This window comes from Oryx dammah, unplaced genomic scaffold, assembly GCF_014754425.2.
Source record: "Oryx dammah isolate SB20612 unplaced genomic scaffold, SCBI_Odam_1.1 HiC_scaffold_19, whole genome shotgun sequence".
NCBI lineage: Eukaryota > Metazoa > Chordata > Mammalia > Artiodactyla > Bovidae > Oryx > Oryx dammah.
The window spans coordinates 85,288,955-85,316,493 of NW_024070203.1; the positions used below are offsets into that span (position 1 = coordinate 85,288,955).

At 37.4% G+C, this 27,539-nt stretch overlaps 1 protein-coding gene across 1 annotated transcript; it reads left to right on the top strand.

Moving 5' to 3' along the window:
* Window positions 1-976: 976 nt before the first annotated feature.
* On the top strand, window positions 977-22,478 carry CALB1 (calbindin 1). The gene is made up of 11 exons (XM_040261109.1): window positions 977-1,271; window positions 1,789-1,865; window positions 5,862-5,936; window positions 14,660-14,743; window positions 14,851-14,907; window positions 18,342-18,419; window positions 19,169-19,224; window positions 19,314-19,353; window positions 19,481-19,534; window positions 20,401-20,472; window positions 20,812-22,478. Exons 1-11 carry the CDS (start codon window positions 1,193-1,195, stop codon window positions 20,923-20,925), a joined length of 786 nt encoding a protein of 261 aa, XP_040117043.1. The 5' UTR covers window positions 977-1,192; the 3' UTR covers window positions 20,926-22,478.
* The last annotated feature ends 5,061 nt before the right edge of the window (window positions 22,479-27,539 follow it).

Consider the following 27,539-nt stretch of genomic DNA (forward strand, 5'->3'; position numbering starts at 1 on the left):
GATGTGAGAGTTGGACTGTGAAGAAAGCTGAGCGCCAAAGAATTGATGCTTTTGAATTGTGGTGTTGGAGAAGACTCTTGAGAGTCCCTTGGACTGCAAGGAGATCCAACCAGTCCATTCTAAAGATCAGTCCTGGGTGTTCTTTGGAAGGACTGATGCTAAAGCTGAAACTCCAGTACTTTGGCTACCTTATTCGAAGAGTTGACTCATTGGAAAAGACTCTGATGCTGGGAGGGATTGGGGGCAGGAGGAGAAGGGGGTGACAGAGGATGAGATGGCTGGATGGCATCACTGACTCAATGGACATGAGTTTGAGTGAACTCCAGGAGTTGGTGATGGACAGGGAGGCCTGGCGTGCTGCGATTCATGGGTCGCAAGGAGTCGGACACTACTGAGCGACTGAACTGAACTGAACTGAACCTAACTGAACAAATACTCATGTGATGGTCCTCAACAAGCACAAAATAGAGTAGCTATTGATACCAATAGCTCATTGCATATGTTCATCACATTAATCTAATATTTGCTAAACTTTCACCTGACTTTGTTCAAACAAATACTCAAATGTCTTAGAGAAATCACACACACACAGAGGCACACGCACAATATAAGCATCCGTTATGTGGTTCTACCCTTCATTAACTTTCCTTTTCCATCTGCAAATCAAAACCTCTTCACCCGCGATATTTCACTATACTCTTCAGAAATAAGATCCCTTTCGGATATGAGAATGTGGAAGGAAATGAGTGTTTCCCGCAACCTGTCTCTAAGCGAAGGATTTCCCACCACCTGCTGCTTTCTGCACTTCACAACTAGTGCTCCAGCTCGCTTTCCTGGGAGGAGAGGAGGAGACGGGAAGGGCGGGGTGGAAGGTTGCGGCGAGCAAGAGGCGGGATTGAGGGATGGGAGGCAGGGGCAGGCGTGGCCCGGCCCGACTGCGAGATAAATACGGAGAGCGGGAGCCCCTGCGCAGAGAGGACTCCCGGGGACGCCTGAGCCGAGCAGCACCGAGGACAGCGACTGCGCCCTGCGTTTCCTTCTCCTGCAGCCCGGGATTTCTTCTTACACACACACACAGACGTCCACACTCGCGCACGTGCACAGACACACGCGCACCTATACCCTGCGGTTCTCACCCCACTTCAGCGCTGACACGCGCATACTCCACGCAGACCACCCACTCCGCTCTACGATGGCAGAATCCCACCTGCAATCATCTCTGATCACAGCCTCACAGTTTTTTGAGATCTGGCTTCATTTCGACGCTGACGGTGATTATCTTTTATCTTTTTAACTGCTTGAAGAGCCTTGTCCCACCCTTTTCCCTTCCTTGAGCCTCCAGATTATCCTTCATTTCTTTTCTTTGCTTCTTCCCGCATCTCCCTAATCTCTCTCCAGTTGGCTGCCAACCATGAACTTTAAAGTTTATGTGTTGTTTCTATGTTATCCCAAAACCTTGAAATGTTTTTTTTTCTCTCTCTCTCTCCAAGGATGATACAAATAGAAGGTGGGGGGTTGGGGTGGAGGGTAGCGACAGCGAGAGAGACCCTACCCTGCAAAGTTTCTATGGCTACACTCATCAACCCAACCATCCTCCTTTGCCCTTAGTGGGTCTCTCCCAGGAGGGGACCACTGCCCTGTCGTGTATCTTTTGCGGGTTAATCAATAATCGATATTAAGGCCAACATGGGACCTCTCCAGTGGCCGGAAAATAGCCATTGTGGAAATTGAACGGGGAAGAAACTTGAGTGAAATGTCTGACAACTGGGTGCTTCTTTGTCTTTACAGGAAGTGGTTACCTGGAAGGAAGGGAGCTTCAGAACTTGATTCAGGAGCTCCAGCAGGCGCGCAAGAAGGCTGGTTTGGTAGGTTGAAGTTTGCAAGGGAGGAAAGAGACCTTTGTCTTTGAATAACTATTCTAGCGTTCTCATAAAGAGCTAGTGAAATCAAATGGTTTCCGGGAACGTAAACATTTATTTATTGAGAAGGGAAGAAAGAGTGCCTTTTGAAATTGCATAGGGATAAAGAGAGGGAGAAGGAGGGGGAGACGCAGAGACAAAGGAGAGAGAGAAAGAGAAATTCCTTAAAGGGAAAAAGCCTTACAATATGAAATCAGAGCTTTTAAAAGATTGTATACTTGTATTTTAATAGTACTTAAAAGGAAAGTGTGGGTGAGACCTGTTAGCAGATCACCACCTCTTCTATTGAGTTCAGTTAGGTAATTTTTAACCTCTCTTTAATAGCCTGAAAAGTAAACGAGTAGAAATACATTTCTACCCCTTGGAGGTCAGGAAACCAATCTGTAGATTATGGATCTCTCATTATTATTCTTGTAATGTTGATGTGGTTGGAGTGAGGAGAAAATGTCCTTCCTCACTGGGGGAAATTTGTACAACTTTACCACATAATAATGAGCAGGAAATTTAGCAAAAAGGTGGTTCATTTCTGTTGTGAGGAAGAAAATCAAAAGTTAGAGATGTAAAAAGTAATTTTAAGAACTTCACACATTTTAAACAAGCAAAGTGATTCTCTAATGGGAAGCAATTAGTGGTACTTTGAAAATTAGCTATATTTGTAATTTAAGCTATCAGTTAATTTTTACTAATTATGAATAGCTTCCTTTTGGCATAAATTAGCCTGTTAAGAATATATATTGTTAGCATAGAGATTTTACATTGTATATGTATACATATATATATGAAGATACAAAGATATATCTTTAGAGGAAAATATAATTGTGTGAGCTTTTAGCAAATCACCACCTCCAGCACTGAGTTATATACATAGTAGTATACATAAATGGGCTTCTCTGGTGGCTCAGATGGTAAAGAATCTGCGTGCAATGCAGGAGACCTGGTTTCGATACCTGGGTCAGAAAAATCCCCTGGAGAAGGGGATGGCAACCCACTCCAGTATTCTTGCCTGGAGAAACCCTTGGACAGAGGAGCCTGGCGGGCTGTGGTCCACAGGATCACAAAAAATTGGACAAGCCTGAGAAGTATGGCCATACATATATATATATATACATATAATTCACTAATAATCACTTTTTGTTCTATCTAAATTGAAAATTGTGTGGCACACATCTCTGTACAACATATCAAAAGAACGCCTAGCCCTCCAGGCTCTGCAGTCAGATTCTTTACCATCTGAGCCACCAGGGAAGCCCAAGAATACTGGAGTGGATCGCCTATCCCTTCTCCAGGGGATCTTCCCAACCCAGGAATTGAACAGGGGTCTTCTGCATTGCTGCAGGTGGATTCTTTACCAGCTGAGCTATCAGGGAAGCTCCAAAAGAACACCAGAGGACACTAAAATGATTTATAATGCATTAAAAGCTATCAGTTGCTAAAATCCAATGATTTAAATCAAATTGATTCAAAACCAGAGAGCACTCTGGGACCCTGGGTCAGGATTATACCCTGGAGAAGGAAATAGCAACCCACTCCAGTATTCTTGCCTGGAGAATCCCACAGACAGAGGAGCCTGGCGGGCTACAGTCCATAGGGTCTCAAACAGTCAGACACAACTGAGCATGCACACGACACTCTGGAAATTGGTTTATCCAGATTTGATATTACGTAAATTTGAAAGTGTAATAGGACGGGATCAAATAAAATTGAAAATGTTTTATATAATCTCTCCATACCATCTTATACATTACCATGTATATAAATTCATGCAATACTATCATTATAGATCTATGTATCTTTGACTAATAATACAAAACATTTTCTTCTACAGTTAAAATATATATATTTAAAATATCTGGTTGGGAAATCTTACTTACCATAAAACTTCTAATTAAAACCTTTAAAGATGTTTCCAGCAGCTAAATGATTATATTTTAATTCTCTTAGAGGTAATTTAAATATTTATTTTCAGCTTAGAAATTCAGATATTTAGAAACTCTGTACATGTTTTCAGATATTTCTTTTCCTCTTCTCATTTTAATATATATACTTTTTGTAAACAATGACTTCATCTTAGTCTTTTTAAAAGTTTAGATCTTAATTATTTTTTTCTACTGCTATGTTTCCAATCTTAGAATATTGGAAGATGTTATTGTTGGATTATAATCCAATAATACCAAATCTGAGCACAGGTTCAGGATTATATCAAGTTGCTTAACAGCTTGATTATTGTAATATAGGTTTAAATAGTTAAAATCTAAATCAAGATATGAATTGAAACATTCATGTACTAGACAAATATTTCACTACTGGCCTCACTGTATTAAATCAATTTTTATCTTTTTTTTCTTCTCTTTTTTTTTAGAACTTAAAGGTTGAACTTATAAACCAGGTTTCTTTGCATTTCTAGCAATAGGATAACAGATTTTACTGTATTAATGGAAAAATTATTTGGCTTAGCATATTAATAATGTGAAATTTCAAAAATTTCACTAATATTAACTTTAGGTGAATATGACATTAATGAAATATCATAACTTAATATGCTTTCAGAACTAGCATTTTTCACTAGTCTCTAAATTTACATTTATTTTTTATAAAGCTTTAACTTATTATCATTATCATTGTAATTATGTTTTGCACTGTTTAAGGTAATAAAAGTTGAAATTAATCCATATTGGAAGAGGTTTTTTAAGCCTGCTTAATTACTATTTGTTACCTTCTATTAAAGAAATTTACCTTTAGCCAAAGTAGGATTTTTTAACACCAGTAATAATATTCAGCCTCAGTACAGTCCTCAAACTCTATTAAGCTATTTATCCCTAGAGAAAATGTGTGTGATAGATAACTATCACCATCTTCTTAGTTATGATAAAAACTGAAACCTTAATTTACTTTTCCAAGGACACAGAATAGGACATTCATAAAGGCTGACCTATTTTACATCAGCTTCAGTTAATGCAATAGGGCTATTTTAAATGGGCTATGTTGAAGACCCAAGGGTATAAAATCCAACTTCCTGAATACTAGTTCTATCTATGTTCAGGTCATTAGTTTACAGTTCAGAGCTATCTATTCTGTCAATATGTGAAGAGGTTATGTAAGCAATAAAATAGATTGAAAAAGATAAGTCAAACGAGATGAAAGCTTTCACTTTGTCCCTCTTCAATATATCTTCTGTACGTAACTAAATGGAAATGAGAACATCCTCTTGGTAGAAAATGGAAACAAGGAAACACTGGAGAACTACTCCCTAAATTACTCTTGGAGACAAAGATCTTCAGCACATACAATCAGTAATCCAAACTGAGGTCATCAGTATTGCGTATTTTTAATGAAAGTACAAATTGGTCAAGTCATTTTTGTTAATTTGACACAAATTTTTGTTGACACAAATTTTTCTGACTTTTAATTTGTAAAAACATTTCCAGCTTCATCCACGCTGGAAACTTTTTTTGTTTAGAAATGAGTTGCTTTTGAACATTCACATTTGCTTGTCCAAATTGAAAACACAATATTAACTTCCATGGATAAAGCATGTTATAATAAGGAAAATGTTATAGGATAATTAGTGCAGCAATATAAAATAATCTTCCCTGAAGCAAGTAATGTTAAGGTGCATTCGTGAGGATCACTATATTTAAATTCACTAAAGGTTATGAACAGAATAATTCTGACTACATTTTTAAAGGATAACATATTCTCAAAACTAATAATAGAAGATAAATCATAGTGACTGGTTCAGAAATTATGTCTTTCATTTCAAACCAGTAAAACTGGTACATCAGTTATATCCTAATTTTCATGAAAAAGTTAATCAATATGCATAATTCTAAATGGTTCTAATTCCAGTTTTTCTTTGTAACAAGTTATTAACATGATAACAAGCATACTGTTTGTTTGTTTTTTAAAAAAACCTTCTTCTTACCTGGCTTGTTATAATTTTAGGAGTTATCACCTGAGATGAAAACTTTTGTGGATCAGTATGGACAAAGAGACGATGGAAAAATAGGCATTGTAGAGGTAAGGAATTTATGCATTGTTCTCATATGGTTTTAATAAGTGAGCTTTTTGGAGTTGTATTCAACTCAAACATGATAGGCAAAACCTGTTCTAAGAGGCTTATTTTACTTAAGTAACAGGCTATCTTTTGTTCAGAGATATAAAATCAAAAACTGCTCAGAAGTGCAACAGACCTAAGAATTTTCATAATCCGAGCCAAAATTTAATATATTATGAAACTAAGACCTAAAGAAGTCAAAGGATTTGTCTCTGGCTATGCAACTGTCTGCTGGCCTTGGTGCAGTTAGAGACTCAAGTTAGCAACTTCTGGATGAGTACTCATCCCATTACCTTACCAGCCTCAGTTCAATAAAATGCCAACTAAGAACACGGTTCACTGGTATTTCTTATTAATAGTGTAGACTTTTCTGTTAGAAAATAAAATGAACTATTTGCAGGCCCTAAAGATGATATCATGGCAAAAAGTTGCATCTTGTTTTCTGAAGTTCCATTTTAAATTGCCAGTTGGCAGAACTTAAAGTGAGTATTTTACGATGTGTAGGTGTTTCTTTTGACTCTTTAAAAGCTGAAACTTCAGTGTCAAATCTTATCTTTTCCTAGTGAGGACAACTTTTTTGTCTGTGAATCAAGGAAGCAAAACTTTGACTATACATTAACTCTTTTGCATTCTTCAGATATGTGAAACAGTACTTTTACTTTTATAAAATCTAATGTCTTAGCTACTTTCTTTATCTCTGCAACCAATTAGAGAAATTGAGTGGATAACTTTGTCCAGAAAAATTAATAAGGTCATAGTTTAAAATATATCAAATAATAGACATAATTATGTTCTTTATATAATGTTCTTAGTGTATTAGATTGTGAAGTATTCTTAGTCATAATTTACCTTTGATTCAGAGAACTAACCTGGTTTTCAAAAATTGATGTTATAGGACACCAGTGATGTCAATGTGAAATATACTTATTTTTAAACAGCTACTACAAATAGAGTTAAAGAAGGACATACTATTATTATCTTTGTAATTAAAATATTTCCCTGGAGTATACACTTTTCCCTTTTCCTATGCATAACTCATTACTATATAAATAGATAAATTAATAGTAATGGGACTTATAGATTGAAATAGAAGCAAACTAATCAAAATGTGAATCATCAAGGATAAAAAAATAACATTGAAATGAACATAAATGACATGACATAAATCTAATTATTCAAAACTAGTCAGAAATTCTGAAATCAGTGAAATTATAGATGTGGCTATTTGGGAGTTTGGCATACTTTATAATTCTAGTACAGGAAAGACTGTCATCTTGTATTTAATGTATTTAACCTTAAGGACTCCAATGGGCCCTAGGTTGTTAACAATAGCACAAAAAGCATGGATCTGATTCACATAGATTCTATATTTTTAAAAGGATAAGATGAAAAAAGCTATTTTGAATCTATATTTTACTGTATATTATATGGGATGATCATTTATGAAGTATTATTTGAGGTCTAATTTGAATGAGAAGCTAGGAGTTATTACCAGATACATTTTCCTAGAGATTTGATGTAAGGAATTTCCACAGAAGTTTGGGAAAGAAACTGTTACATGAAAGAAAAGGATTTCTGTGTGAGGAAAGATAGAAATAGTTAACAGAAGAGAATGAAGAGGTTAATGAAGACTGAAATGAAGACTTGAGGAACTTTTATAGCAATAACAGTAAGAAAGAGAATTTTCATTTATTTGTATGACATTACACAATCATGGAACCCACTCCAGTATTCTTGCCTGGAGAATCCCATGGACAGAGGACCCTGGAGGGCTATAGTCCAGGGCTAAGGGTTGGACGCGACTGAGGGGACTGAGCACGCACACAATTATGGAGTGTTTTCAAACACGTGATCTCATTTGATCCTCATAATAACAAAATAAAATAAATTTATAGTTGAGGAAAGCTGTAGCTTAAGTAGAATTTCAGCCACTTTCTTATAAACGACTCAGGCTTTTTTTTTTTTTTGCAATTAATAATCCACATGTTTTCTGCATTAAAAGAAAATATTTTCAAGCTTCAGTTCATTGGTTACTTATGGCAAGGCTTACATTTAGCCTGGTTGAACAAGGATGCACAAAGTATAGAGAAGTTATTTGACCCAGTCACTAGAAACATAATTTGGGAAGAACTTTCAATCAGTGAAAGGACTTCCCTGGTGGCTTAGAGGGTAAAGCATCTGCCTGCAATGCAGGAGACTTGGGTTCGATCCCTGGGTTGGGAAGATCCCCTGGAGAAGGAATGGCAACCCACTCCAGTTCTCTTGCCTGGAAAATCCCGTGGATGGAGGATCCTGGTAGGCTACATTCCAGGAGGCCACAAAGAGTCAGACACGACTGAGAGACTTCACTCACTCACTCATTCAATCAGTGAAAGCAGAAAGAGTTTAAAAGAAGAGAAGTGAAACACATAAGACTTAATTAGAAAATTTAATTATTCCAGGACATGGAACTTTTTGTTGCATGGGACCCAGAGGAAAAGCTAGCCAAGATTCCTCACTTTAAGGGTAAAGAAATTAAAGCTCAGAAAGGTTGAATGATGTGTCTAAGGTCCCACTGGCAAGGAGTGACAGAACATTTATACAGGTCTAGATCTGACTCTGATTCTAGAATTCTTTTTGTTAATCAGAGTTATCAGCCAAGACACAGAAGGAAGTGAGGAGGGTCTGTACTTGGAGAAACGAGGAAAGAATGGGGGGACAGGGAAGAGATTGCTGCTGTCGTTCGCATGCAGGTTGATTGTACTTAACCTGGTTAAGGAGGAGGGATAAGAAAAAAGGAGAGATTCCGAAAAACCATTGGAAAAAAAGGAACTGAAAGCTACAGATCACATGTACAAAGTGGAGGAGAGTGGGGAGCGCCTGAATTTACAATGTGCCCTCTAGTGTCACCAGTAAGTTGTATTAAATCAAGTTCATCCTTTCTGTTTTCCAATCTGACATGTATCGCTTGCTAAGAAATCCTATGTATAACATGGAACATAAATACATGAATTTCAGCCAGCTTTGAAGGAATTAAAAAAAAAAAAACAGGTTTTCCAAAATTTATAATAGTTTTCAGACTCCCATCAGCTCACATCAAGTAGACATAACTTTCATGTTCAAAGGGAAAAGAGATTTGATTTGCTTATGTATTGCCCCTTAGTAGGTGTATTCAGGGGCTGCTCAACATCTCATCAAAGTAAACCAAATGGTATTTATATGGTAGTCTGCTTTCCAGGTCAAATTGACTTGGCTCTAATTGAAATGTGTTGTTCAAAAAGTCAGAAAATATAGTGGGTAACTTTCAAACTTCTGTTTTAACGAAGTTGGCTGACACTTTGCAACAACATGCTGTTACTACCTAGACATGTGAAAACATGTAAAAAGAAGGGTAATGTACAAATATGCTTTCTTGTGAAATTTTAGGTTTCATGTCTTTTAAATAGATTTTCAAATTCACACAAATACAGCCTGATAATAAAGAGATTGTTGATACAAACTCAAAACAGGAACTCTGAAATTCTGAGATAATTTAACAAATACCATGACAGTCAAATGTTCTAAATTTATTCAGACTAATAGCTCTATTTCAGAGAAGATTGATTAAAATAGTCAAAGAGGGAGACTGAATGATTTAGCAGATAATAGAAATTCCTTCTCTGGTGCTCACATTAAGTATAGATGTTTCCCTTAGCTGGATGTCAAATCTGCAAACTTTTCACCTGATTGCTTGGGCACTCTGTGAGAAAATAGCGTCCTCTCGAGTTTTACTGTGTCTATTTGTCCAGGTCAGTGCATCCACTGGAAAAAATAGATCTGAAAGCTATTTCAGTTGTAAAATTGTAATAACTCTCCCAGGGAAGCAGGCATTTTTCTAGACTTTCCTTCTTTTCTTGATAGTGGGATTTGAGCATATAAATTTAACCACAATAAATGTAATTTTTTAGATAGTAAACTAGTTTTCTACCTCAGGCTTTCCTGGTGATTCAGTGGTAAAAAATTCACCTGCAATGCAGGAGGCTTGCCGGAGATGAGGGTTCAATCCCTGGGTCAGGAATATACCCTGGAGGAGGAAATGGCAACCCACTCCAGTATTCTTGCCTGGAAAATTCCAAGGACAGAGGAGCCTGGAGGGCTACAGTCCATGGAGTTGTGAAGAATTGGACATGCCTGAGCGACTAAGCATACACAGTTTCCTACCTCAGAGTTTGGGGAAATGACTGACAATAAAATCTGATTTATAATTTCATTCTTGATAGATTTTTAAAATAGTTTATTAAGACTGAAGATTTTAATGGAGGGTGATATTTAAAGGACAAGTGTCTCAAAATCAAAAAGTCAGACTGATTTCAAATCTGGCTCCATCTGTAAGCTATGTGATAGCAGGTCATTTCCCGTCTTTAAGCCTCTGTTTCCTTGGTTGTGAACACAGATGACATATGAACATCAACATCAGATAACACATGTCAAAAATAGATAAGACCTGGTACACTATAAAAACTAAGTAAATGTACTTGCTATTATTATTAAAAATAAAAATATTTCATTAGAAAATCTATGCCATTTTTCTTAATGTCAATCTTTTTCCCATTCTTATAACTTGTCAAATTCAAATTATTAAATTCAACTAGCCTTTAATTTGTGTGAAAAGATTATTTGCCTTTTAAATTTCCTAATTTCCTGGACTCACCTCTCATTGGCTAGAAAAATATTTCTTTGGCTTCCAAACCAAGAAAGTGAATGTTTTACTAATACGTGTTGAAAGAATCTAACATGCACCAAGATTGTCTTCAAAAACTGAGCTTTGTGTGTGTGGTTTAAAAGATATACCTCAGTCATTTATATTTCTTGTAAAGTTGTCCTTCACGTGTCCTCTCCTGGCACCTAGCATGTAGCTTTACCACTGTAGTTATCTCTTGCTTTGAAATTGTCTGAAACAAAATTTTTAATTATCTGCCTCCCTGTAAAGTTCTTACTGTCAGTGACTATGAATCCCCAGCATGCAGTCCAGTGCCTCATAGGTTCTGAATCACGGCCACGTGAGCCACAGCAAGGGATTTCAACCTGATCCAAAACATAATCAAGAGCTCCATATTATGGCTAGTAATAGAAGAGAGGTGGTAAAGATCCCTGTCCTGGGATAGGTTGGTTCCTTTGGGGACCATATCTGAGTTGAAGAGAAGCAATGAGGAAATTTATTAGGAAGTGCTCTTGGAGTCAGTGCCTGTCCGAGGGAAATAAAAGAACAAAGCTGGGCAGAGCAAGATGTGGGGCTGTGAAAGTCTCAACTGTGGCTGACCCTACAGTGAGCTCTGAACTGGGACAACCCTTGGGAGATGCCCCAAGTTTTGAGTGAGAGAGCTAGGTTTTATATCCCTATGTGCATCTTGGGAACATAGCTCTCGTCAGCCCAGGTAATCTCCCGAAGAGACCTGACGTTTGAGACCACGACAACGCTCCTAGCACCTAAAGAGAACTCAGGATGGCAGTCACAGCGGCCACTCCAACCCCTGTCCACAGCTTAGTAGCAAGCTATTTGAATTCTCGCAGCCTGCGCTGACCCTGGATAGTCAACTGCCTCCATTCATTGGTTGAGTAAAATATCTATGGAAGTTCTTGCAGGTGCCAGGCAAAGAAACATTAATTAAGTCACAGACCCTTTCCTCAAGATGTGCAGAGGCTGAAACAGAAGGCAGGCAAGTAGAGAGAAATTTTTGCCTCCCCACTCTCAGGGACAAGCAAGCGATTTTCATAAATGAAGCTTTGAAAGATTCTCCTAGTAGCCACAGTTATCTGCCTTCCATTCATTTCTCTGCTTTTCTTAACTCTCTTCTCCAACTCATAATAAAGTTTTGAGAGTTTATAAAAAAGCAGGCTGGTGGACTGAAAATTAAGAAATCACCAATAATCTTGGAACAAGTAATACAGGCTACTACTGTTGACAAGAGTGACTTAGCAAAAGAGAGGCAACAACAGCCCTACTTAACAGCTTCTATAAAAGACCTCAGTCACATTGTAGATATGGTCTTAGAGTCAACAGCTGGAGAGTTTCAGCACCCAGCTCTGAAATTTGAATATTGATTCATATGCTTTCCCTAGTGGTCCATTGATTAGGACTAGGTGCTTTCACTGCCAAGGGTCTGGGTTCAGTCCCTGGTCCAGGAACTAAGAACCCACAAACCACATGACGTGGCAAAAAATATGTAAAAAAAAAAAAGATGATTTGTTATGTTATTTGTTTGTTGTGAAGGGGCTTCCCTCATAGCTCAGTCAGTAAAGAGTCTGCCTGCAATGTGGGAGACCAGGGTTCAATCCCTGGGTTGGGAAGATCCCCTGAAGAAGGAAATGGCAACCCACTCCAGTATTCTTGCCTGGAGACTCCCATGAGGAGCCGGGCGGGCAACAGTCCATGGGATTGCAGAGCGTCAGACACAACGTAGCAACTGACCACATAGCCACATCCTATCCACACATACTTACTTCTTTCTTAGTGGCTGGTTTGTCTTATGACAATGTTTTACGTGTTTAAGACTCATTGCTAATGTCTATAAAATATGATGGTACTGTATTGAATTTAATATTAACAGTTCAATTAAATTAAAAGATTGACTATGTTGCATGTAGATATAATATGTATTTTATTATAATTAAACCAAGTAGGATCAAAATAGCAGGGGTGAATAAATATACATTTATACTAAACATGAAGAGCAATTTTACCATCTCTGTATTTGACATTCTTAGAGACCTGTGAACTTCATGCAAGTTATGTAAAGTTTAATTTTTGAAACAAAAGAGATTAAAATTTCCCTAATTTTACATGTGGTCATTGCTTGCTAGTTCAGTATTTTAGTTTTTCTGTTTTTATCTATTTGGTGGGTTTTGATAAGTAGATTTTTAAGGAAAAATTATTATTTTGTTCAAAACAATGTACAGTAATTTTGAAAATCCAAGCAATATAGAAAATCACAATGAAGATAAAAAATATGCTCATTACAAATCATGTTAAGTAGGAACTTTTAATGAAGTAAAATTATTAACCAAATCCAAACATTTATGTCAAGCACCTAACATGTTGAGTACCACACTAAGTATTCAGGAGATGCAGACAAAGAATAGTCTTTGCCTCCTGAAATGGGTGGGCTATGGGGAGGTCTACCAAAAGCTTACAAAGGGGTAACTGACAATTTACACACCAATAAAGAAAGAGTTGGCATTGGCTATTTCCTGTTTCCTAAATTAATGCTTGCATTAATGCATAACCATACTATTGACCTTTGGAAAGAAGAAAATGTTTTCTGATAGTCATACTAAACATCCTAATAAGATATCTGGCTCTGCCCCTTCGTTTCATCCCATTATTAGTGCCTGAATGATTCTAATTTGAAATATTATTTCAAAGATCTAAAAACAAGATAAATTAAAGGACATATATAGCATAAAGAAGCTGAGGTTACTTGCATATAAGATAGAATGATACATTTTATATTTAAAATTTTTTAATGGACCTAAAAGGACAATATTTTTTTTTTAAGTGTGAGAGTCTATTCTATAATTTGGTAGACTTTTGGCATTTATGCTGACCTAGAGGTTAATCTAGACCATGGGTTTTTAGTTTAAAATTCACAGATGAGGGTCCATGCCTGTACTTCAGGGGATTCATCAACTTCTGGAAATTAGGTGAAATATAGTATTGTAGGTTCATTCTTTAATGGTGAAGATGCAGTAATTCTAACAGATTCTCAAAGTCATTTTGAACCCAATACATTTAAGAGACACTGGTTTCTATTTCCACTCCTCATTTTAAGTGATGAGCATGCTAAGTTCCAGAAACGGCTGAGGGAGTTGCTGGGGACCACAGCTAATTAGCAGCTGCCCAGGAATAGAGCACACACCTTCATTAGGCCATCAGTCCAGCTCCCGCCCTCCCTGCACACAATAGATAGATTGTATTCGTCATAAAATGGGATCTGGAGTCCTTCTTTCCACCAAAAAAAAAAAAAAAAAGGAGCATTGAAGTTACAAAATGAGATCTTAGGAGAAATGTCATCGGGTCACTCAAGGGAGATCATCAAATAAAATTTAAGCTCTGGACTCAAGCACCAGATGTCCTTTTAGCAGACACCAAACATTTGAGAACTGATATTCCCTATTACCATTCAGTTTCCACTGTTCGCTGTAAAGTGTCTTTTTCCATCTCTCTTTCTCTTGCTTTACAATTGTCCTGAGTTTATATTCCATTGCATCTCTTAATAAGCTTTCTCCTCCGACTTTCAGAATTCATTTTTTGCCTTCTGTCCTCTCTGCTACATTCATATCTCTCAGCTTCTTCTTTTATGAAATGCATGGCCCCACGTGTGCCATCTTCTGGGCCCTCACAGGAAAGATGCCGGGGTCGAGCCACCGGCGTGAGTCTGCCTGTGTGTCTAGCAGACGAGAAGTGTCAGTCACCCTTCCCTGCGCTCCCTAGGCATGCTTGCTGCAGCCTCCTCCCTGACCTGAGAACCGGTCCCTCAAAGGGCAGCAAGCGCTGCAAAACACGATGGCACTTTGTAGGGACAAAGTATCCGAAAGGGAAAATCGATTGCCACGTTTCTCCTCTCCTAGTTTTCTGGGTAATAAAATCATGGCCAAGCACAACTAAGAGCAGGAAACGAGAGAGACTTGCTTTCAAGCTCCTCACACCAGCTTCTTCGATCTTTTCCAGCTGGCTCATGTGTTACCCACGGAAGAGAACTTCCTGCTGCTTTTCCGATGCCAGCAGCTAAAGTCCTGTGAGGAATTCATGAAGGTATAGGAAACCTCTGTCACCGAGTGATATTCTTCAGATATCTAACAGTAGGGGAATTATGACCTTTTCTAACGTGTTTGGTCTTCCTTATCCAAAATTATTTACAGACATGGAGAAAATATGATACTGATCACAGTGGCTTCATAGAAACTGAGGAGCTTAAGGTAAGCAAAGAAAAATGTGTACATTTTCCCCTTTCAAATACAACTATGAATTTTGTGTGTGTTTCTTTTTAAAAACTTCCCACAAAAGAAACTAACGTTAAGCAATGGCACATTTTCAACCACTCTTCCACATGGTTAATAAAGTACCCCATCAAAAAAGAGACTTCAAGTACCTTTTGAAATTCTGTTCAGCAGTTGACATTTTCTGTGGTGTGTACGAATTGTTAATAACGGATAGATAGATGATAAAGAGATAGATTTATAATGGTATACTAAGCCAAATAAGTCAGATTATTTTCATTAAAATTTGACATTTTATCTTATAAATTAAACAACTATATAGATTTCCCTTTAAAGATAAAAAAGCAACTGCTGGACACCAGTTGTATGCCAGGCACTTTATCCACGTCTTATTTAATCTTTATGTGAGTTCTGTGGGATTAATGTTACTGCAGTAAGGAAAAAAGAGAAGAGAAGTTAAGTGATGAACTGAAGTCTACACAGAAAAAGGACATAGAGCTGTGATCTCTGAACTAGTTTGCTTCCACGGCCCCGGGCTTACAAAGTCCTAATATAATCAAACTTCTGAAAAACTATAACTTTGGAAATGAATTTATCAATTCGTATCTCAGAAACGTACATAGGAGCTGGTAGGAGAGGAGGAAGATAGGAAGGAAAAGGTAAAGAGATCTGAAATCAAGTCTTGTCTCTGGACAAATGTCTTTATCATTCTGCCTCACTTTTTCATCCTTTATATGAGGGTAATAACACTTACCTTTCAATTTATTGTGAGGCTCAAGTAAGATGTTGCATCTGAGAGGTTTTGTGAAATACAGGTACAATATAAATTATATTATTCATGAACTCAATAATTTACTAGCCTTTCAGAAATACAAAACCATCTTTCCCTCATTTTTTTAAATTGACCTCAACACTTCTCAGTCTGAAAGACTCTATTTTCTCTGTCTTTAGGATATAGAGTAACTAGAAGGGAAACAAATTAATAATTATTGAGCACCTGCTATGTGGCAGGCATAATACTAGGTTTAACGTGTATTTTAACATTTAATCCTCAAAGAAAATTTGCAGAGGAGGTATTATAATTCCCATTATACAAACAAACAAACTGAAATTCAGAGAAATTAGATAATTTTTCAAGAGTACTCAGCTGCTTGGGAAAAGAACCTGGCTTTGGCCACAGAATATCTGATAATAGCAATAATTTTCTTTCCCACAATATCAAGTTTTCAGCTTTAGTCACCAAGAGTTACCTCTTCTGCTCTTCTGTAGGGAAACAGGAATATCAAACATGGTTTCCCGGTCATAGCTGAACATTGTTTGAGTTACACGTATTTGTATAATCGAGGGCTTCCCAGGTGGCACTAGTGGTAAGAAACCTGCCTGCCAATGCAGGAGATTCAGATGTGGGTTCAATCCCTGGGTCGGGAAGACCCCTGGAGGAGGCCACCGCAACCCACTCCAGTATTCTTGCCTGGAGAATCCCATGGACGGAGGAGCCTGGCAGGTGACAGCCCACAGGGTCACAAAGATTGAAGCTACTTAGCACACATGTGTAACTGCAAAATCGTTAAAGCACGTGGACTAACAACACTTAGAAATGTAAACAGTTTTCACGTGAAATCACCAAAAACTATATTTTTCACAAATTTGTAATTCAGCAACCCACAAGGTGACAGTTAAGTTATTGTGTTTTTATTCTACTGGACCCAAAATTTCTTTTAAAAATCATTTCAAGTTTATAAAGAAACTTTAGCTCATTTCCAATACTGACCTTCTTTGTTCTAAATTTTATTCTCAGAAGAGATTCTAAATAGAAGTACTTCTCTCTGGGGAATTTTGAAGATAAGTTGGCATTCTTTTTTAATGGATCTTTCAAGAAAGCTAATTTTAAGATTCCATAATGGAGTAAAACATTGCTTGCTCTCAGACATGACTTTGAATCTCAGCGTCCTGAAGTTTCTCCCAGGCTATTTTTGTGACCACCATTTTAGTCTCTGATGAGGATTTTTAACCCAATTAGTCTCTGACAAAAACCTCATATGGTTCAAAAATAAAATTCATCCCCAACAGATAACTTTGAATTTTCCATGCTTCACTTTGAATTTTAAGTGGAATGTTTGAAGTGAAAATAAAATTATGAAACCAAGAAAAAAGTCTCCTTCATTGAAAACAATGAAGTTAAATCATCCCAGCAGAATTAGAAAATTTGGGAGGGAGATATATGACAGCAAAGCTGAAGAAAGCCGATCCTTCGGTATTGTCTTAACATATCAGCTCAGTTTTCCCTAATTGCGGTAATTCATTTTTCTGAACAAATAAAGAAATAACAAATGAACAGCACTAGACAAAGTGAAAAACTATTATATTCTTAAGTACTTACATTGTCATTTATATGGCAAGCTTTTGAAAGCTTTTATTTGATTTATTTCTCTGGTAAAAAAATTAAAATCACTCCTAAACGTCAACTGTCAAATTAATAATCATCTTTTTTTTCATCCTTCCCATATTAATTTCTACTTTGGTGTGATTCATATCCTTCAAGAATTAGGTAACGCCTGCAGCCAACTATTTTAGTTTGAACAGTCAGGTGAAACATTCTAACCAAGGTGCTTTGGACTGCGTCAAACCTAAAAGCTAATCCAGCCTCTAGTGAAATGTGTTTCATCCTGGCTGTACACTGATAGGGAAATACAGATTGCAAGGGCAGAAAATGCACTTGAGATTAAGGGTAGATCTCCACCTTGTATACTAAGAATCATTCACATACTTCAAAAAGGTCTAAGGGGGTCCATTCTGTTTCTTGGGCTTCCCAAGTGGCTCATAAGCAAAGAACCTGCCTGCCAATGCGGGAGACATGAGAGACGCAGGATCAACCCCTGGAGGAGGGCATGGCAACCCACTCCAGTATTCTTGCCTGGAGAATCAATCCCATGGACAGAGGAGCCTGGCGGGCTACAGTCCATGGGCTTGCAAAAGAGTCGGACACGACTGAAATGACTTAGCACGCACACACGCACAGTGTTTCTTATTTCTTGGAGAAGAATCGCATGAGTATCTGTGAAGATACCATTAGGAAGAAATGCATCCATTGGGCTGGCTGGCTTTATAAGTTTTTACTCTGATTCCTACATGGTGCACAATCTAACTTCTCTTTTAATTGAAATCATAAAAGCATAGCATACCATAGCATGGTCTGACAGATCAGTTCTCAGTAAAAGGCAGATATCACGCCTGTCAAAGGCAGCATCCCTGCTGGAAAACCAAGAGGACCTCTCTTCTAATGTCCTCCTTTTATCCAGTCCTAGTCTCAAAAAGAGACTTTCTTTGTATTCCCGGTGTGTTCCATTTCAAGGCAGGCTGTAAAGAAAGCAGATTGTTATTGATGAAATTTATCTGTTTTTTTGTCTTAACAGAACTTTCTAAAGGACTTGCTGGAAAAAGCAAACAAGACTGTTGATGATACAAAACTAGCTGAATATACAGACCTAATGGTAGGACTGATCTTGAAAAGATTATAGCCAAGAGCCTATGAAATATTACTGTGTTCTGGCTAATTCCCAAGACTACACAGGATGAAATGAATAAACCATGGTGTGGGCATCATATGCACACATGTATCATTTCACTTGAAAAGTGAAATACCTACAAAGCTTCTGCCTTGTAAGGCTAGCTTCAAGGCTCCATGTATGAGCATTTCCTTTTTTGTGGAGTTAGGTAATTTTCAGCTATCAAAAGATCACTTACTCAAAAATTTATTCTGTAAGGATTTATCCATATTATCTGCTTTACTCTTTGATGCTCTAAAAGAGGAAAACAAATTAAATATTTATTTTCCTACTATTATTTGGAAAGTTTCAGGATGTGTACTGCCAGACACCATATCTCCCACATCTTGATCATATAAACATACATATTTGCAGGTTTATATGCAAATATAAACATATACATATTTGCAAGATATTGCAAATACAATACATACATATATTGCAAGAAAAATAAACAATGATGTTCCAGAAGTCTAGGGTAAGATCACTCTTACTCTATTGTATATTGTTGTGATAAACTTTGGTAATTGACAAGTCACAGAATTGAAAATTTTCACCGAAAGTTTAATAAATGCTAGTTTCTAGAATTTTACCATCTATATAGGTAATTGATTACTCAAACTTCTTTATTTTGAATTTCCTTCTCTATGCAATAGGTATTTTTTCAATACAAAATAATGCCTTCTGTATTTCAGCTGAAATTGTTTGATTCAAATAATGATGGAAAGCTGGAATTAACTGAGATGGCCAGGTGAGTTTAGGAGCTATGCAAATATAACCATTATAAGCTGACCTTTGTAGAAAATCTAATGCAGTTATATAATGTTTTTCTCTCAAAAGATTACTACCCGTGCAGGAGAACTTTCTTCTTAAATTTCAGGTATTTCTCTTTTTCTCTACCATACATAATATTTCTCAAAAGGTTAAATTGTGAGATATCTGCCAAGGGAAGCACAATGAAATGTAATTGTAGCATTTTAATCTTTGCCCTCTTCTCTATCATCTAGGGAGTCAAAATGTGTGGGAAAGAGTTCAATAAAGCTTTTGAGTTATACGATCAGGTAAAAAAAAAAAAGTGTTTCTTATCTGTAATTTGATTTTTTAGAAAAATTTGGAAAATGCTCAGAAAGGGAAAAACAGCCTCAAACTCAAGGTTATATTTAAAGAAACATGAGCTATTAAAATTACTCAGCCAATTTATTCTTGTCATAGGAAATGAATTACGTTATATCCCAAATTAGACGAATTTTATTCAAATCCCATGCTACAATTTATCTCCTGTGAACTGTGAATAAGATACCAAACTCCTCTGACCCTTAATTTCCTCATTTGTAACCAAGAGATAATAATAGTCACTCTGCAGGGTGGCTAGATGAAAATATCCAGCGGGGATTCTCCCACGTAGGGGATAGTGAGATCACGTGTGTGAGGAAAGGTTGTGTATGACGTCAGTAGTTAACATGCTCTGTCTCTTCTCATTTCTTTCCTCCTGGATCAAGCCAGTCCTCTGGAGGCCCTAGTACAGCTCTCCCATTGCGTGATGTGATAACAGCCCGCCTCTATTACAGGCCGGGAATATACTTCCCCCATGCCTATGTCCTCTCTCCAGCAAAACATTTGTGATTAATTTCTTACTTCAACGAGAGGTAGTGATATTGTTAACATATAGGGAAATAGTAAATGTAAAATCGCTTTGAAAATTTCGAAGCATTTTACAAATGTAAGGTGCTGAATGAGAGGAAGTTCGTATCTGTTTTGGAACTTTGGAGCAGTTCAAAATTTGAGGGTCTGACCTACAGGGTTAGTTTATATCTGCCAAATTTGCAGTAGGTAGATTTTCTGAGGATTTCAATTATTTCCATTTTACTACCTTTGCCTTTTTGGTGGATGAGGTTGCTTATATATTGTTTTATTACCCCTCTCGTAGGATGGCAATGGATACATAGATGAAAATGAACTGGATGCTTTACTGAAGGATCTGTGTGAGAAAAATAAACAGGTAATCTAGTTACCTCACCATTTCCTTCTTCAGCAGACTTGATGGATTCATCCAGATGCAACCACACATCTACTTTGGAGAATCTACTTTAAAACTTTATAGAGGAGAAGTAGATTTCAGTTCTTAACTTGATTTCATACTGGTCTGAATCAGTGTTTAACTGTGATAAATAGATTTAAAAACAACCTTGTGATTTATTCACATTTGTATAAGAATTTAATCCAACTCTTCTTAATGGATTGGTATAACAAGCAGTTTTGTCTCATATTTTATTACTTGACAGTGGTTAATTCACTTCCATGTTTAACTGGATTGTAATACCATCTATGTCCTATTTAGGATCTGGATATTAATAATATTCCAACATACAAGAAAAGTATAATGGCTTTATCGGATGGAGGGAAGCTATACCGAACGGATCTCGCTCTCATTCTCTCTGCTGGTGACAACTAGGGTTGATGACCATGATACTTATTAGTGATACATTGTATCTAAAAAGTAATTGTGCACCATAAGGATGTAGGCTGTATTTTCTTTTCTATCTGTAAATTTAACTGCATATAGGTAATTATCCAAGATCTGTGGCACACTCTTTTCAGTTTGTTTCTATACTCTTTGTAATGTACAGTTTTTGTAACCATATGACTGAAAAGGAGGATGTCTATGCTTAGGCCAGTCAATACACCCAATTAAAAGAAAAAAATAACCTAACAAATTCTTCCTTCCATACATGTCATTGGACAAGATTTCCCTCAAAAATCCACCAGGATTAGTCTCTAAAATCCTAGTCTCTGATGTTTGTCACTATTGAATAGAAGGATTATACGTAACAAGCTAAGCATTCTTATTTCAGACAATCTGAAGTCTGCCCAACAAAATAGTTCTAAGCTGTATTTCCAATTAGAAGAAATGTGCTTTTGCATCTAAAATACCAAACTATCAATCCATAGTTAATCGCAGCTCTGTGAGGTTAATAGTCTCACTTCACTGGGCAAGATATAGTGAATCAGCAATACATCTACTGCTTGAATTCTTATCAGTCTACTGGTTCACGTTGATTTGATGACAAGGAAAAGCAGACAGTGCATAGATCTACCTAATTCTACATTTGTATTTATAAGTCTACTGTCAAAGAGTAGGACCTCAACCCGTTTTCTAACTGGTTTCATGTCTTGCAGCCTATAATTATTCTAGGAAACTGCTGTTTTATGTCATAGTCTATGTACTATCTGATTAAATTATATATATCAAGTATCCTGGTGTTTACTTTGCATACTTCTTGGATTTTCTTTCTATGTAGAACTGTTCTTTTCCACCCAGGGTAACTGCTGTCTCTGAAAATAATTTTTTCTAGCTACGACAGCTCTATTTTTACTACATAAGTGAATTTTAATGTAAAATTCATAGCACCCTGATTATTGAATGCTACATCAACAGTTTTGTCTATTCTGTGACTTCTGTATTTCATATTGAGATCAGCATTCAAACTAGTTCTATTTCTATCTGCAGATAGTTCCAAAGGAGTTAAAAAGAACATCTGAAAAGAAATGCTAATGCAGCCATTTATCTTATTTAGAAGGGTAATTCTAAAACATTGTCTTGACACACATTCAAGCCACAGTTTCATATATTTGTAGCTAGAATATACTATACTGGTTATAGTTGACATGTACTGCTTTGTGATTTCTCAGTTTTTGATTGTGAAGCAGGGAACTATAAGAGATGTGTCTCTGAAATTTATAGTTACTACCAAAGAGTTAATGGTTCTGGGTCACTTTGAATGTTGCCATTCTATAAATTCAGCACTGATCTCCTCAATTCATATAAATAACAAAAAGTGAGGTATTTCTTTCCCTCAAGAATGAACAGAAAAGAGATTGCCAAAAAATAAAATTTATCATGTGATTTCAGTGGTAGACTGGCTTTGCTTTTAGTGTGTAAATGGAAGCACTGGTCTTAGGCTGAATTTAACTACTATGAATAAATAAAAACAGAAATAACTTTAATAATTTCTTGTATTTTTCTTTTCTTCCTCGAGTCAGTGAACACGTGACCCATGATCAATCCATGGGAAATGTAGGTTACCAAAATTATTACGCCCTAAGACATCTAATGGGCTTCCCTGGTGGCTCAGATGGTAAAAAATCTGCCTGCAGTGGGGGAGACCTGAGTTTGATCCCTGGGTTGGGAAGATCCCTTGGAGAAGAATGGCAACCCACTCCAGTATTCTTGCCTGGAGAATCCCCATGGACAGAGGAGCCTGGTGGGATACAGTCCATGGGGTTGCAAAGAGTTGGACACGACTGAGCGACTAAGCACAGCACAAGACATTTAAATAAATGTAAACCTGTTTAACTCATTATTGTCGAATTATGGGATGCCTCATTGAATTAATAGGTGTCTCTGACATTAAGATTTACAAAGAAATCTCAGCAAACATAATCAAATATTTCTTTATGAAAGATGTTCTCCAGAGGCATAGGAATAATATACAGAATTTCCCTACATTTCATCTGTGGGTGAACAGCTGTTTATAACAAAGTATACACCATAACTAGACCAGGTTTGGTACTCTTACAATAATAGCAAGGAAAAAGAAAGAAAAGCAACAGCAAAAATTCTGATGGGAGGATATCTGAGGGAACTTCCTAGAGTGCTGACAGTAATAAGGGCCACAAACTGAGCACCTGTGCAATCAGGGTGGACTTTAACTCCTAAAGACTCCCAGGGAAAATTCTTACAACTCAGCTAAATCAGTCACAATTACATATAGGTGCAAGGCCAGCCTCCTGGAGCAGAGAACAGAATGAAGAATGGAAAATGAATCTGAAAGAATAAATGTAAGATAGCTCGTATAACACCTTCCTCATATCACAAAATCCATTCCAAGTATGTTACCAGTCTGAAGTGTATGCAGACAGCAAGAGAATATCTCTAATACTTCAAGCATGGAAAAATTCCTTAACCAATTATGAAAAAGCAGACTGAAAATTGGACTCTATTAAAATTAAGAACTCTGTTCCCAAAAATATGCTATTAAGAGAACAAAGTTGCTTGTAGCCTGAAAACCAAACACCAGCGTGTGAAAAGGTATTTGTGTTGACTCAAAATCTTGAGAGTTTCCCAGGTGAAACTGAAACTGACCCCAGTACACAGAGGGCGTGGAGAGACCTAGGAAAGAGGCAGGCCACTCCAGACTGGTAGGTGGCAGTTTTAGTAAGTAAGGAAATTTGCATACAAGGTTTGGCTTGGATGTTAAGTGAGTAGACCTCCACACTCACCCACCTGAATCTGAGAGTTTCTATAGAGCCTTGACCCTGGGTTCAGTCATACATTCAATCCAGGTGGTCTCACAGTACCTTACCTACTCATGGCTGAAATAGCTCTCTCTGGTTGTAGGAAGGGTAGGTCAAATGGACATTCTAGGAAGGAGAGAGTGAGGAGCCTGGACTCAACTCTTGGGTCAACCTGTACTCAAGTCCACTTGATGACCTCCTTCAACGATTTATAACACTGACAAAAGTACAAATATATAAACATTGTTTCTGAAAACAATGTTTATATTTAACACAACATAAAAATGTGTAAGAAGGCTGAACAGGCATTTCACAAATAAAAGGATATCTAACTATCCAAAATAAAAATAACATAATCAGTGTTATTAGTAATCAGGAGAAATCAAATTAAAATAAGTGGAATACTATCATGCACTCACCAGAGAGGCTAAAGTTAAAGAGATTTTTGAATGCCAAGTATTGGTGATGTTGTGGCACAGTGAACATGTTTACACACTGCTTGGTGGGAAGTTAAGTTGTGAAGACCTTGAAAAGCCATTTGGCAGTATCTACTGAATTTGAATGCATGTACAGTTCATGGGCTTCCCAGGTGGCTCAGTGGTAAAGAATTTGCCTGATGATGCAAGAGATCCATCAGGAAGATCCCCTGGAGTAGGAAATGGCAACAGGCTCCAGCTCCAGTATTCTTGCCTGGAAAATTCCATGAACAGAGCCTGGCAGGTTAGAGTTTATTGGGTTGCAAAGAGACACGACTGAGTGACAAAGCACACGCACACAACGCTTCACAATCCAGAAATTTCATTTTTAGGCTTAGCAACCTAACAGAGGAAGGTCTATGTATCTTCAAAAAAAAAAAAAAAAAAAGGATGCTTAAAGCAAGCAGCATTGTATTTGACATAACCCAAACTAGAAATAATCCAACGTATACCAACAGCAGGGCAAATAAACTGGTATATTTGTACAGTGAAATGTTACATAACTATGAGAATGAACACAGGAGACAAGCCTACACACGGTCACCACCAGATGGTCAATAACAAAATCAAACTGATCATACTATTTGCAGACAAAGATGGAGAAGCTCTATAGAGTCAGCAAAAATAAGACCGAGAACTGACGGTGGCTCCACCATCAGCTCATTATTGCAAAATTCAGGCTCAAATTGAAGAAAGTAGGGAAAAACACTAGGCCATTCAGGTATGACCTAAATCAAATCCCTCATGACTATATAGTGGAAGTGAGATATAGATTCAAGGGATTAGATATGACAGACAGAACGCCTGAAGAACTGTGGACAGAGGTTCACAACATTATACGGGAGGTGGTGTCCAAAACCATTCTCAAGAAAAGGAAATATAAGAAGCCAAAGTGATTGTCTGAGGAGGCCTTACAAAGAGCTGAGAAAAGACAAGAAATGAAAGGCAAAGAAGAAAAGGAAAGATATAGCCATATGAATGCAGTGTTCTAGATAATAGCAAAGAGAGATAAGGAAGCCTTCCTCAGTGATCAGTACAAAGAAATAGAGGAAAACAATAGAATTGGAAAGACTAGAGATCTCTTCAAGAAAATTAGAGATACCAAGGGAACATTTCATGCAAAGATGGGCTCAATAAAGGACAGAAACGGTATGGACTTAACAGAAACAAAAGATATTAAGAAAAGGTGGCAAGAATACACAGAACTATACAAAAAAGATCTTCATGACCCAGATAACCATGATGGTTCAATCACTCACTAGTCAGACATCCTGGGGTGCGAAGTCAAGTGGGCCTTAGGAAGCATCACTAGGAACAAAGCTAGTGGAGGGGATGGAATCCAGCTGAGCTGTTTCTAATCCTAAAAGATGATGCTATTGAAGTGCAGCACTCAATATGTCAGCAAATTTGGAAAACTCAGCAGTGGCCACAAGACTGGAAAAGTCAGTTTCCTTCCCAAAGAAAGGCAATGCCACAGAATGTTCAAACCACTGCACAATTGCACTCATCTCACATGCTAGTAAAGTAATGCTTAAAATTCTCCAAGTGAGGTTTCAACAGTGCATGCACCAAGAACCTCTAGATGCTCAAGCTGGCTTTAGAAAAGGCAGAGGAACCAGAGATCAAATTGTCAACATCCATTGGATTATAGAAAAAGCAAGAGAGTTCCAGAAAAACATCTATTTCTGCTTCATTGGCTATGCCAAATCTTTTGACTGTGTGGATCACAACAAACTGTGGAAAATTCTTAAAAGAGATAGGAATATCAGACCACCTTACCTGACTCATGAGAAATTTGTTTGCAGGTCAGGAAGCAACAGTTAGAACTGGACATGGAACAACAGACTGGTTTCAAATTAGGAAAAGAATATCAAGGCTGTATATTGTCACCCTGGTTATTTAACTTTTATGCAGAGTACATCATGAGAAATGCTGGGCTGGATGAAGCACAAGTTAGAATCAAGATTGCTGGGAGAAATATCAATAACCTCAGACATGCAGATGACACCACCCTTATGGCAGAAAGGAAGAAGAACTGAAGAGCCTCTTGAGGAAAGTGAAAGAGGAGAGTGAAAAAGCTGGCTTAAAACTCAACATTCAAAAAATGAAGATCATGGCATCCAATCCCATCACTTCATGGCAAAGAGATGGGGAAACAGTGGAAACAGTGACAGACTTTATTTTCTTGTGCTCCAAAGTCACTTCAGATGGTGACTGCAGCTGTGAAATTAAAAGGCACTTGCTCCTTGGAAGAAAAGTTATGACAAACCTAGAGAGCATATTAAAAAGCAGAGACATTACTTTACCAACAAAATCCATCTAGTCAAAGCTATGGTTTTTCCAGTAGTCATGTATGGATGTGGGAGTTGGACTATAAAGAAAGCTGAGCACTGAAGAATTGATGCTTTTGAACTGTGTGGTGTAGGAGAAGACTCTTGAGAGTCCCTTGGACTGCAAGGAGATCCAACCAGTCCATCCTAAAGGAAATCAGTCCTGAATATTCACTGGAAAGACTAATGCTGAAGCTGAAGCTCCAATACTTTGGCCACCTGATGGGAAGAACTGACTCATTGGAAAAGACTCTGATGCTGGGAAAGACTGAGGGCAAGATAAGAAAAGGGTGACAGAGGATGAGACGGTTGGATGGCATCACTGACTCAATGGACATGAGTTTGAGCAAACTCAGGGAGATGGTGAAAGGTAGGGGAAACTGGCGTGCTATAGTTGATGGGGTTGCAGAGAATTGGGCACAACTTGGCAACTGAACAATGACAAAGCAATTGCTATGTAGATAAAATCCAAAAATATAAGAATACGTGTTTTATAATTCTAAATAGAAACTTCAAAAGCAGCTTAACTTAGATGTTAGAAGTCGAAATATCGGTTAGTTTTAGGGAGAAAAATGGAGTCACAGCAGGGAACACAAGCAAGGCTTCTGAACGCCTGGTGATATTTTGTTTCTTACCTGCTTAGTTGTTATACAACCAAATTCTCTTTGTGAAAATTCATGATTTGAGTATTTTTAGCAATCATAGATCAATTAAAATTATTTTTGAAAAATTAATGGTGTCCAAAGCATCCCTGAAAAAGCCAGCTATATAAAGATAAGGAAAAGCACATTCATAGGATGAATAAACTGCTAGTGCAAAGGCCCTAGGCTGAATAATTCTGAGGAATAGAAAGAAAGCTGCTGTGAGCCTGGGTGAGGGGAGAGGGTGTGTAAGATAGAGCAGGCAAGATCACCTCTACCAGCGTAAGGAGTTGAGATTTTGTATTAAGCACCATGTTTTCTGTC

Excerpts from the sequence above, each read along its gene's own strand:
- CALB1 (XM_040261109.1), top strand. The coding sequence starts at position 1,193 with ATGGCAGAATCCCACCTGCAATCATCTCTGATCACAGCCTCACAGTTT. Across the intron at positions 1,866-5,861 it reads CGCGCAAGAAGGCTGGTTTG|GAGTTATCACCTGAGATGAA; the intron begins GTAGGTTGAAGT and ends TTATAATTTTAG. Across the intron at positions 14,908-18,341 it reads TAGAAACTGAGGAGCTTAAG|AACTTTCTAAAGGACTTGCT; the intron begins GTAAGCAAAGAA and ends TTGTCTTAACAG.